At 46.1% G+C, this 13,264-nt stretch overlaps 1 protein-coding gene across 3 annotated transcripts in view; it reads right to left on the bottom strand.

The window, feature by feature from the left end:
* The window catches only part of LOC139536154 (serine/threonine-protein kinase WNK2-like), a 77,334-nt gene that overhangs the window by 36,569 nt on the left and 27,501 nt on the right, over positions 1 to 13,264 (bottom strand). For all 3 annotated transcript variants that reach the window (XR_011667264.1, XR_011667265.1, XM_071336392.1), the window contains exons 2-10: positions 9,988 to 10,160; positions 9,468 to 9,688; positions 8,999 to 9,156; positions 6,633 to 6,721; positions 5,873 to 6,092; positions 4,470 to 4,604; positions 4,243 to 4,351; positions 2,497 to 2,726; positions 409 to 582 (exon numbers count right to left, since the gene is read on the bottom strand). Coding sequence is in view for 1 of the 3 variants with exons in the window: in XM_071336392.1 (XP_071192493.1) it covers positions 409 to 582; positions 2,497 to 2,726; positions 4,243 to 4,351; positions 4,470 to 4,604; positions 5,873 to 6,092; positions 6,633 to 6,721; positions 8,999 to 9,156; positions 9,468 to 9,688; positions 9,988 to 10,160 (1,509 nt within the window). In the remaining 2 variants the exon portion in view is untranslated. The remainder of the gene's footprint in view (positions 1 to 408; positions 583 to 2,496; positions 2,727 to 4,242; positions 4,352 to 4,469; positions 4,605 to 5,872; positions 6,093 to 6,632; positions 6,722 to 8,998; positions 9,157 to 9,467; positions 9,689 to 9,987; positions 10,161 to 13,264) is intronic.

Genomic DNA, 13,264 nt, shown 5'->3' with positions numbered 1-13,264 from the left:
CACACCCACACACAAACACCCACCCACACACACACAAACACACACCCACACACAAACACAAATACACACCCACCAACCCACACACAAACACACACAAACACATACCCACCCACCCACACACAAACACAAACCCACCCACACACAAACACACACCCCCACACACAAACACACACCCACCCACACACCCACACACCCACCCACCCACACACAAACACACACCCACACACAAACACACACAAACACATACCCACCCACCCACACACAAACACATACCCACCCACAGATTTTGTCAATGAGAGTCCCACAAACTATCCCTTCTCATAGCTACACACTCACAGGTACACACACACATGCACATACACAAACACACATTCACACCCAAGTGTTGGATTCAGAACAGACCCTTACCTCCTGGTTGGGCTGGGCAGTAGCAGTAAGCTGTGCCTGTGCCTGTCCAGTGGGGATATGGGCAGCAGCTGGGAAGCTCTGTGTTGCAGCTGGTCTGCTCTTATGTACTGTAGGCCCTGGGATGGCTGGAGCAGAGATATTCTGAGCCTGGGGCTGGGTCAATCCTGTACTGGGCTGGAACACACAGGGGAAAGGCTGGCTTTCAGCTCATGGCTAAGATGATCTAGAACACATCATATAGAACAATCATCATGAGAAGAAAATTTACATTGAGACCAACACAAAAAAATCATCAGCATCTTCAACTGAGAAATGTTCCTTCACAGGAGCAACACAGGAGTGGATAATTGTGAGCAGGGTTGATATTGCTGCTAGAAACTGCAGGGTAAAGGGGAGAGGCTGTTGCAGTGGTAAGGGGATCTACACAGGTGATCCATCATATCATAGAATAAATAGTCATCCAAGACATTCTCTGTCTGCTGAGGAGGGAACAGAAACAGTTAGAACTGAGGCTAGGGGGAAGTGTTGCAACATTTCAGTAACTTTTCCAAATTACCCAGGTTTTTCAGAAATCGCAAGAGGAAGATTTCCAGAATCAGGAGGGAATAAGCAGGAAATCTGCAATCCTCCGATCAGGAGTTCTGGAAGACCTGGGAAATTTGGGAAGTTACCGGAACTTTGTAATCCTATTAGGGGTGGATTTTGGATTGGGAAGTAATGTTGCGCTTGGTCATCATGGGAGGGACAGAGGAAGCTGAGCAAAGCAGGAAGAAGAACCAGCCCCATGCCCCTGCTGCAGCTAGGTCGGGTGTTGCTATGGCAACTGATGGGCATGGTCAAAGTTCAATCAAGCCTGTCGTATCCCTGACCTACCATTGAGCCACCTGGACCACCTGGTCTGCCTTCGCTGTCATGTGGCGATAGAAGCAGAGCCTTTTCCAAACTCAGGCCCAAGCCCAAGCCCTGGTCTTGATTAGAATGCTCAGGCACAGGAGAGGTGGCCTGGCTTTGGCCGGGCCAGTAGGCCCCGGTGTCTGGTGGTATAGGGGAGCTGGTCCTGCGAAGCCCAGCCTTTCCATAGCTTTGGCTGGGCCAGTACAGGGTGTCTATCGGTGTTGGGGAGCTGCTCCTGCGACTGACGATGTGTCTTAGACAGTGGTTGAGCAGGGACAGACCTCCACTAGAGGAGCGGACCAATAGGTAAGGAGGTGGGGCAAGATGTGAGGGTGTGGTCCAGAAGGGAGATGGAGGAGCAGACAGGGAGGAGGTGATTGGAGGGAGATTGAGCAGTGAGAGGAGGTGGGGGGAGATTGGTGAGGGGGTGTGGAATGGTGAGCACTGGGGAGAGGGAGGGAGGGGGGGCATGTGGGGGTGGCCTAGAGACTCCCCGGCCTCCATCCTGGTCCTCAGTAGAAGGTCAAAGCTCGCACAGGCTCTGCAGGAGTGGGAGTGGGAGTGGGGCAGGGGCAGGTCAGAGGGGCATTGTATGGGCTTTGTAACCAGAATGGCAGGATGGGGGTGATTGACTGATTGACTGATTGAGTCATGGTAGGAACACTGATGATTCTGGGACAGTAGAGCGGACAGGACAGGATTCTGAGGGGGAGGGGGAAGGGAGGCTGCTGCGCACTCCTCTGAGATTTTATCCCCTTCTTGGCTCCCACGTAGGGTATTGTCTTGTTTGGGGCAGAGGTGGCAGTGAGAACGACTCAGTGGCTTAGGGAGAGAGTGGGCCCTGCACATGTCAATCAAGGAGGTGCTTCCACGCCTAGTGCACTGATTGGTCCCACCACAACTCACTGTCCTCTCATTGGTCCCACAACCAGCAAACCAATCTTCTGCCCTCTCAGGGGAGAGAAGAGCATTCTGAGATGCAAAGGGCTCACTGAAGTAGTGCTGCTCAGGTCGATCGGGCAAAAGAAAACATATTTTAGTTCAGTTTGTCTTTACAAGGACAGAAACTACCCAAAACACAACATAAACAAGGAGCTAGAGAGACATACAAAGGGTATGTCTGACACTTGCAGTGAGAATACGTTTTGAAATATGAGTTTGAGACAATGGGGCATTTTGTGTGAGAGAACTTACAGTTGGAGACTGGTAGGCCCCCTGGTGCAGCTGTGCTGTATGTTGCTGGTAGGCCCCCTGATGAAACTGTGTGGTAATAGCTTGGGAGTAGGCCACCTGCGGAGGCTGTGCAGTGGGCTGCTGGTAGGCCGCCTGGTGCAGCTGGGCCTGGGACTGCACAGGTGGGCTGTAGACCTGGGGTGTAGATATGGGCTCTGGGAGGGACTGGTAGGGGGCACTGTGCTGACTGTCTAGAATAATAGGGAACAGTGTGTGTAGAAAACATTACGCCAGCCTCCGACAATGGAGGAGAGGCAGAGAAAGAGAGAGAGAGAGAGAAAGAGAGAAAGAGAGAGAGAGAGAGATAGAGAGAGAGAGAGAGAGAGAGAGATGGGGGGGGGGAGGTAGCAACAGATATGCACTTTCTCCTTTACTGTGAGAAATATTCCTCACCAAGAGATTAATTATTCACAGAAATGACTACATTTATTCCAAATTTTAACTTATTAAACCCAGAGGAAAAACTAAAAATAATCATGGGCGAAGTAGCAATGGCTCCTCTTGCAGCCAAATATGTATTCGCCTGCCATAGCCTGAGGGACACTGAATAATAACATCTGCATAGTGAATAGTAACTTACTTATTAGTAGTATTATTGTTATTACTATTATTGTTATTACTATTATTATTGTTGTTTATCATTCCAAATAGTAGTGGTACTGTATGGGTAGTAGGGTGATGATAATGATAGCAGTTTAATGATGGTGGTGGTAGTAGTAGTAGTAGTAGTAATGATGATGGTAGTTGTAGTACTGATGTAATGGTGAAGATGACAGTTATTTAGTTATAAGTTAGTTATAGTTTCATTTTCCATGTTTAGCTTTTAATATTTATTACATTTCTACTTTATTGTTGTTATTTTTGTATTTACTTTTGTATTATTATTTATTACCATTTTATATTATTATTTGTTATTGTTACTTACTTGTATTACTTTTCTTACAATATATATTGTATACATTGTTGCTTTGGCAATATTGACACCATGTTTTCCATGCCAATGAAGCAGCTTGAATTTGAATTTGAAAGAAAGAGATAGCGAAAGATCTAGAGTGTAAGAAAGAAACAGAGGGACAGAGAGATTAAGCGTCATTATAATTCAAAAGCTGGGAGATGACTCAGAGCTGAGTCACTGGTGCTATTCACACCCTGCAGCAGTCTCTCTCTCTCTCTCTCTCTCTCTCTCTCTCTCTCTCTCTCTCTCTCTCTCTCTCTCTCTCTCTCTCTCTCTCTCTCTCTCTCTCTCTCTCTCTCTCTCTCTCTCTCTCTCTCTCTCTCTCTCTCTCTCTCTCTCTCTCTCTCTCTCTCTCTCTCTCTCTCTCTCTCTCTCTCTCTCTCTCTCTCTCTCTCTCTCTCTCTCTCTCTCTCTCTCTCTCTCTCTCTCTCTCTCTCTCTCTCTCTCTCTCTCTCTCTCTCTCTCTCTCTCTCATACACACACTGATCTGCCTTCATGTCCCTCTATGTCATTACCTATCCTCTATAAACCCTGTAGATATTCTTACATCCGGATTACTTTGAACAGATCGGCCCTGCCTCAAGAGAAGGTGACCAGTGTATGTATATGTGTGTGTGTGTTTCAGTTACTTTAAGTGTTTGTCCGTTTCCTTGTATGCACATTCGTCTATGTGTTTGTTTCTTTATTTGTTTGTTGTTTTCCTGTGTCTCTGTCTTTGCTATTAGTTCAGAGGCTGCAGAGCAGGTCCTTACATGGGGCCGGCAGGCTGCAGAACAGGGTAAGGGGCTGGTCACCCTCTTCCTCCTCAGACTCTGCTGGGGCCAGTGGCGCCCCCTGTGGTGGTAACCCCATGCTGGGTAACTGCAGCAGGGTTGTTTAATGTAAACATTTGGTTAATAATAATATGATAACATTGATTTAGACAGACAAATAAAGGACAAATTAAAAACCAACATCAACAAAGATAAAAAGCACAAACCTGTAGCAGGTTCAGGGTCTGGGTCTCGACTGCAGAGACGGTCCGATCCCTCCTCCATTTGATGAGAGCCACTCGGTCCTTGATGGACTTTCCTACTATCTTCACATCGCTGTCCAGGAAGAAGCCCGACTCCACCTACAACAGAGAGGTTATTACTAAACTAAGCACTAAAGGGAGTGCAATGTGACGCAGCATGGCAACATAAATGTGATTGGTCAAGAATCCCCATGCTCCAAATGTTACACATTTCTCCATTCATCTTCTCAACTGTTTAGGGTCTTTCACTAAATTGTCTTTGCTATCACTAAACCAGGAAGAACCCAGAGTCCACCTACAGAGGATAGGACAGGACACAGAATAGACCAGGACAGGACAGTACACAGAATAGGACAGGACTGGACAGGGCATGGCAGGATATGGCAGGGCAATGCAGACAGGACAGGGCAGGATATTGCAGGGCAATGCAGATAGGACAGGACATGACTTGGCAGGTCAATGCAGACAGGACAGGACAGGAAATAGAAGGACAGGACATGTCAATGCAGAGAGGACAGGACAGGACATGGTAAGGCAATGCAGACAGGGCAGGGAAGGTCACAACAGGATAGGACAAAACAAGACAGGACATATGTTATTACTAAGAACCCTGACTCCATCTACAACAGACAAGTTATCACTAAACAGGGTCGCATATGAACTACTGTGGGAATTAGAATTGATCCGACACCATTTTAGGGACATCAGTTGTTGGTCTATCTTTGTATCACAGTCACCCAAAGATAGAAGGTTGCCCCTCCCCACCCCACCGCTCTCAGATGGGACACAGGGTCAGGCGGGGTCAACCGGAATAACTGGTTGTTGTGATTTAAATAAATACCTTACTGGATCATACCGGCCCGTCCACGAGACCAATGACGATTTACTGATCACATAATGGGTCATTATATCAGGACAGTGTTGTGGAGATGAGTCTGTTACTGTCCGTTACTGTCCAGGATCGGTTTGAGCAAGGCGATTTGTAGTTCAGTGATTCTGTGCTGTCTGGCTGGAATCTCAAAAACACTATTTCATGACTATCACCAATTGCACAACAGCCCCCAGCCCCCAGAGGCATGTCACCATAGAGCACAGAGAGTGACAGACACTACACTCTAGGGGACACCCAAAGTGGCTAGATCAAAGTAAAAAAATTAAAAATTAACATTTCCCTTATCATAGAACAAAAAATATATATTTTGACTCATCAAATAAAGTGTGTCTATAGTTCTGTTTCTCAGTCTACATCATATATCCATATCATACTCTGCAACTGGCACTGCAAATACACCAACCGTTTCTGAGCCATGATAACGTGAGCCCTACCAGAGTCATATACAATCTCTACATATGGCTCGGCAACTCACCATCTCCTGGGCCACACCCTCTGGGGTCTCTTTCTCCAGGTCAAAGGTGAACTCAATGGCCCCGCTGTCCTTGTACTTCCCCTTCAGCTTCTTAGGGTCCTCCACCCACACCTTGAGGGCGATGGAACTCTTTTTCCCATCATCCTCCTCGGCCAGCTCCACCCTTACGCCTGTGTCCTCCGCAAAGAAGGCATGGTTCAAGAGGTCCTTTATGGTGTACCTGAGGACAACCCACATTCAGTACAGTATACACACACACACACACACACACACACACACACACACACACACACACACACACACACACACACACACACACACACACACACACACACACACACACACACACACACACACACGTTCACACACACACATAACACTGCTGCTGTGCAAAGATTATGGTATCCGTCGGATCCACTGATGTGAAATGTCAGTACACATAAAAACATGAACAGTAGCAGACCCAAATACTGGCACCAACATTATACCTCAGGACAGAAACAGTGTGTGTGTGTTTGTTTGTTTGTGTGTGTGTTTATTCGTCACGTACACAGTAGGTATAAAAGGTGCAGTGAAATGCTTATGCAAAGTTGACTAGGAGATAGCGACAGGGCGACCGTGTCTGTGTGTGTATGTTGTTATTTTGGTATGTGTCTGTGTCGTGTATGTGTGTTGTGCTTATGTGTTGGTTTTCACCATTTAATGCTTTCTATCTGCTCAGTTCTTTACTTTACAGATGAGCTTGACTCTGTCCACTTACCTCTCTTCCCTCCAATGGCAGATACACTCCCCGATGATCTCTTTAATCTCTGGGTCACTGATCTTATCATAGCTGGCAGGCTTCACCCCCTGGAGATGCCAGACACAAATAACAACTATCTTCAGGGTGACAAGTACGAAGAATATCATATGATATCTCAAACATTCTCACACTGACACTCACATTCACATTCAGACACAAAAACAAGAACAATCTTCATGATCACAAATATGAAGAACATTTGTTTATTTTTTGGATCCCCAGTTGCGACAGTTACTTTTCATTTACATTTACATTTAAGTCATTTAGCAGACGCTCTTATCCAGAGCGACTTACAAATTGGTGCATTCACCTTATGATATCCAGTGGAACAACCACTTTACAATAGTGCATCTAACTCTTTTAAGGGGGGGGGGGGGGTTAGAAGGATTACTTTCTCCTGTCCTAGGTATTCCTTAAAGAGGTGGGGTCCACGAATATCAGGTTGTCACGCCCTGACCTTAGAGATCCTTTTTATGTCTCTATTTTGGTTTGGTCAGGGCTATGTTTCTATGATTTTCTATTTCTATGTTTTGGCCGGGTATGGTTCTCAATCAGGGACAGCTGTCTATCGTTGTCTCTGATTGGGAACCATACTTAGGTAGCTCTTTTTTCCACCTGTGTTTGGCAGAGTCAGGTTGGAGACCTGAGCCAACTCCCCGTGCTTACCGTGGCGGGCGTCGTACTGGTCAGGCACCTTGTTATGCGGTGGAGCGCACGGTGTCTCCAGTACGCGTTCTTAGCCCGGTGTGCTACATCCCAGCTCCCCACATCTGCCGGGCTAGGGTGAGCATCCAGCCAGGACGGAGTGTGCCAGCCCTGCTCTCCAGACCTCCAGGACGTCTCTACGGCCCAGGATATCCTGTGCCGGCTCTGCGCACTGTGTTTCCGGTGCGTCTGCACAGCCCAGTGCGTCCTGTGCCTTCGCCCCGCATCTGCAGGGCGAAAGTAACCATCCAGCCAGGACGGGTTGTGCAGGCTCCTAGCTCGAGACCTCTGCCTAGGACGGGGCCTCCTGTATGTCTCTCCAGCCTGGTGAGTCCTGTGCCTGCGCCTAGAACTAATCCTCCCGTATGTCTCCCGAGCCTGGTGAGCCCTGTGGCAGCTCAACTTACCAGACTACCCATACGTCTCCTCCCTCTAGTGATGATCCATGGCACGAAGCCTCCAGTGATGATCCATGGCAAGAAGCCTCCAGTGATGATCCATGGCAAGAAGCCTCCAGTGATGATCCATGGCAAGAAGCCTCCAGTGATGATCCATGGCACGAAGCCTCCAGTGATGATCCATGGCACGAAGCCTCCAGTGATGATCCATGGCAGGAAGCCTCCAGTGATGATCCATGGCAAGAAGCCTCCAGTGATGATCCATGGCAAGAAGCCTCCAGTGGTGAGACATGGCACGAAGCCTCCAACGAAGGCCTCCAGTCCGGAGCCTCCAGCGACGTCCTCCAGTCCGGAGCCTCCAGCGACGTTCTCCAGTCAGGAGTCTCCAGCAACGAAGGTCTCCAGTCCGGAGCCTCCAGCAACGACGGCCTCCAGTCCGGAGCCTCCAGCAACGACGGCCTCCAGTCCGGAGCCTCCAGCAACGAAGGTCTCCAGTCCGGAGCCTCCAGCAACGAGGGTGCTGTCCCAAAAACACAGCACCCTCGTAGTCCCAAAAACAACAACACACCCAGCGTTTGACCTGCATTCTTTGTGACAGGAGTAAGATGGCTGACAAATGTCATACCCTATTAAGAACAGATTCCCCGCGGTGCAGTGACATGGTCAGGAAGCTCCCTCTGGAAAAACATATGAGCACATGTTCCAAATATGGGTTCCAAATAGCACTCTATTCCCTATGTACTTCACTGCATAGGGAAAAGTCAATCAAAAGTAGTGCACTATGTAAGGAATAAAATACCATTTGAGACACAGACATGCTCTCCTTAAGTCTCCTTAAGTCATTTCCATGTGTTTGATACCATTCCATTCACTACAATTCAGCCATTATTATGAGCCGTCCTACCTCACCAGCCTCCTGTGCACTTCATTCATACTGGCATCTCTATAGTAACATTAGTGCTACTTTGATATTTCTGAGTGACTCTGTAGAAGCCTGTATCTGTGATCTTATGTAGGTTTGTTTGTTAGTACTAACAGCTTACATCACCATGGTAACCTTTTGGACTATTCACTGTAGATCTGTATGGCTTTGCTGTTAGTGCTAGTAAGTAAACATTGGCAATAGTGACGGGGTGGGTGAGTTGGTGCTAGTAAGAAAACATTGGTGCTACCCACGGTGTGGGTGATAGATAGGATTGAAGATGGACTCGCTGGACTCACGCCGGTGACTTTGCGGTAGATCTGAGCAGCGTTCTGGCACTCGGAGTAGGGGTATTCTGAGGTGGCCATCTCCAACATACACATCCCAAAGGCATAGACGTCCACCGCCTCATCATAGTGCTCCTCATACATCTCAGGGGCCATGAACTCTGGGGTGCCTGGGGCGACAGGGGTCAGGGAAGAGGGCAAACTTCAAAGGTCACAAGAGTTACAGGGCTCCTTCAGAAAGAAACAGAATGTTTTTCCTTACACACTGGAACACACTCATGCTAAGATGATAAACATGCTAAGCTAATTCACATATACCCATCCAAAAGAGGCTCATTGAATTCACGAACAGGTCTCAACAGAATTACTGTCATAATCCATGAAATGCATAGTTACAGTATAGATTCCATACTCTTTTACAGGTGATGTATTTACTACCATTCCAAGCAGAGCATGAAAGAGCATGATTCCTCATCCTCACCGATGACACTCTTGGCGAAGGATGCCCTCTTCAGCGTAGCTAATCCCAGGTCTCCTATCTTGACGGAACCGGTGGGGCCGGTGATGAAGATGTTGTCACACTTCAGGTCCCTGTGGATGATGGGAGGGGTCCTGGTGTGGAGGAAGTGGAGGCCCTTCAGGATCTGTCGACACCAGCTCCTCAGAACCTTGGGCTTCATCACCTTAAAACGCTTCAGATACCTGGAGGATGAAGGGCAGACCATCATCATCATGATTTTCATCATCAAGACCACTACCATTACAATCCATCTGATAATGAACAACTATCATTCAACTGTGAATCAAAATGTGGAGGAACTATTTCATTCCATGAAAACTGACACCAGTGGAATTTTCCCTTGTGGAAAGTTACTCTTTCTTCATTTCATAAGAACAGCTTAGGAAGGAGGTGATACCTGACCTTGTGTTTAATGTTAAGCTCAGCACTGTTGTGTGGGAAGGTGGGAGGGGGGGGATGCTGTTGGTTGTGTGTGTCTCACGTTTTCAGTGTCCCTGAGGTCATGAGCTCTGTCACCAGAACGATGCACTTCTTCCCTTTGACCGGTGACTCCCAGAAGTCATAGAAACGCACAATGTTGGGGTGCTGGAGACCCTTCAACATCTCTGCCTCCTCCTTAAACCTCTGACACTCCGCTTTAGTCAGTTTACGGTCCTGAGAGAAGAAAGAAGAGAGGAGGAGGTAAAGACAGAAAATAACAAGGGATACAGTTCCTTAAATTCTCTGGCATAACATCATCTCTATAATATATCCATGCTTGTGATTTTGAATATAAAGTATCAATAGAAATAGTTACAAATATTGTCACTAATGATCTTATGGGGATTTGACCATGCTGCATTCAAGTTCAAAACACACACAAACACACACACACACAGGAACACACGTCATACACAGCCTTGAATCATGAGACCCACTAGAGACTAACGAAAGATGAATCCAAAATCTTTGGCTTGAACAAAATTCATACTTGCACATACATACAGTACATAAACAAATATACACTCTTCCCACTGTGTGTTAACACAGTATTCACATGTACAGTATACACACACCTGTGTACTGTGTACATGACCCAAATGAACACTAAACAGTGATGGAGAAGAGGGGGCTGCAGCATAAAGTAATGTGATACGCTAGCTTGATACGCTAGCTACAGAGAGTAGAAAGCTAAAGGCCACAGAGAGAAGGATGCCGCAGTACTGAGATACTGAGAGGCAAAGACACACACACACACACACACACACACACACACACACACACACACACACACACACACACACACACACACACACACACACACACACACACACACACACACACACACACACACACACACACACACACACACACAGCTTGCCTTCAGAAGTATTCACACCGTTTGACTTTTTACACATGTTGTTGTGTTACAGCCTGAATTTAAAATTGATTAAATGTAGATGTTTTGTCACTGGCATACACACATTACCCCATAATGTCAACAAAAAAAAATGAAAGCTGAAATGTCTTGAGTCAATAAGTATTCAGCCCCTTTGTTATGGCAAGCCTACAGTGCCTTGCGAAAGTATTCACCCCCCTGGCATTTTTCCTATTTTGTTGCCTTAAAACCTGGAATTAAAATAGATTTTTGGGGGGTTTGTATCATTTGATTTACACAGCATGCCTACAATTTTGAAGATGCAAAATATTTTTTATTGTGAAACAAACAAGAAATAAGACAAAAAAACAGAAAACTTGAGTGTGCATAATTATTCACTCCCCCAAGTCAATACTTTGTAGAGCCACCTTTTGCCTGCGATTACAGCTGCAAGTCTCTTTGGGTATGTCTCTATGAGCTTGGCACATCTAGCCACTGGGATTTTTGTCCATTCTTCAAGTCAAAACTGCTCCAGCTCCTTCAAGTTGGATGGGTTCCTGCTGGTGTACAGCAATCTTTAAGTCATACCACAAATTCTCAATTGGATTGAGGTCTGGGCTTTGACTAGGCCATTCCAAGACATTTAAATGTTTCCCCTTAAACCACTCGAGTGTTGCTTTAGCAGTCTGCTTAGGGTCATTGTCCTGCTGGAAGGTGAACGTCCGTCCCAGTCTCAAATCTCTGGAAGACTGAAACAGGTTTCCCTCAAGAATTTCCCTGTATTTAGCGCCATCCATCATTCCTTCAATTCTGACGAGTGTCCCAGTCCCTGCCGATGAAAAACATCCCCACAGCATGATGCTGCCACCACCAAACTTGGATGGTGTTCTCGGGGTGATGAGAGGTGTTGGGTTTGTGCAAGTCATAGCGTTTTCCTTGATGGCCAGAAAGCTCAATTTTAGTCTCATCTGACCAGAGTACCTTCTTCCATATGTTTGGGGAGTCTCCCACATGCCTTTTGGCGAACACCAAACATGTTTGCTTATTTTTTCTTAAAGCAATGGCTTTTTTCTGGCCACTCTTCTGTAAAGCCCAGCTCTGTGGAGTGTACGGCTTAAAGTGGTCCTACGGACAGATACTCCAATCTCCACTGTGGAGCTTTGCAGCTCCTTCAGGGTTATCTTTGGTCTCTTTTTTGCCTCTCTGATTAATGCCCTCCTTGCCTGGTCCGTGAGTTTTGGTGGGCAGCCCTCTCTTGGCAGGTTTGTTGTGGTGCCATATTCTTTCCATTTTTTAATAATGGATTTAACGGTGCTCTGTGGGATGTTCAACATTTCTGATCTTTTTTTATATCCCAACCCTGATCTGTTCTTCTCCACAATTTTGTCCCTGACCTGTTTGGAGAGCTCCTTGGTCTTCATGGTGCCGCTTGCTTGGTGGTGCCCCTTCCTCAGTGGTGTTGCAGACTCTGGGGCCTTTCAGAACAGGTGTATATATACTGAGATCATGTGACAGATCATGTGACACTTAGATTGCACACAGGTGGACTTTATTTAATTAATTATGTCACTTCTGAAGGTAATTGGTTGCACCAAATCTAATGTAGGTGCTTCATAGCAAAGGGGGTGAATACATATGCACGCACCACTTTTCAGTTTGTTTAAAAAATAAATACAAAATTGAAACAAGTTTTTTTTTTCATTTCACTTCACCAATTTGGACTATTTTGTGTATGTCCATTACATGAAATCCAAATAAAAATCTATTTAAATTACAGGTTGTAATGCAGCAAAATAGGAAAAACGCCAAAGGGGGTGAATACTTTTGCAAGGCACTGTAAATAAGTTCAGGAGCAAAAATGTCACATACGTTGCATGGACTCAGTCTGTGTGCAGTAATATGATTTATGAATGACTACCTCATCTCTGTACCCCACACATACAGTAGAATCATCTGTAAGGTCCCTCAGTCGAGCAGTGAATTTCAAACACAGATTCAACCACAAAGAACAGGGAGGTTTTCCAATGCCTTGCAAAGAAGGGCACCTATTGGCAGATGGGTAAAAAAGAAAAAAGCAGATATTGAATTTACCTTTGAGCATGGTGAAGTTATTAATTACCCTATGGATGGTGTATCAATACACCCAGACACTACAAAAATACAGGCATCGTCCCTAACTCAGTTGCCCGGAGAGGAAGAAAACCACTCAGGGATTTCACAATGAGGCCAATGGTGACTTTAAAACAGTTACAGAGTGTAATGGCTGTGATAGGAGAAAACTGAGGATGGATCAACAACATTGTAGTTACTACACAATACTAACCTAAATGACAAAGTGAAAAGAAGGAAGCCTGTACAGAATATAAATATTCCGAAACATAAATCCTGTTTGGAAAAGGTT

Source organism: Salvelinus alpinus, chromosome 12 (assembly GCF_045679555.1).
Source record: "Salvelinus alpinus chromosome 12, SLU_Salpinus.1, whole genome shotgun sequence".
Taxonomy (NCBI): domain Eukaryota; kingdom Metazoa; phylum Chordata; class Actinopteri; order Salmoniformes; family Salmonidae; genus Salvelinus; species Salvelinus alpinus.
This window is presented reverse-complemented; position numbering and strand designations above follow the sequence as displayed.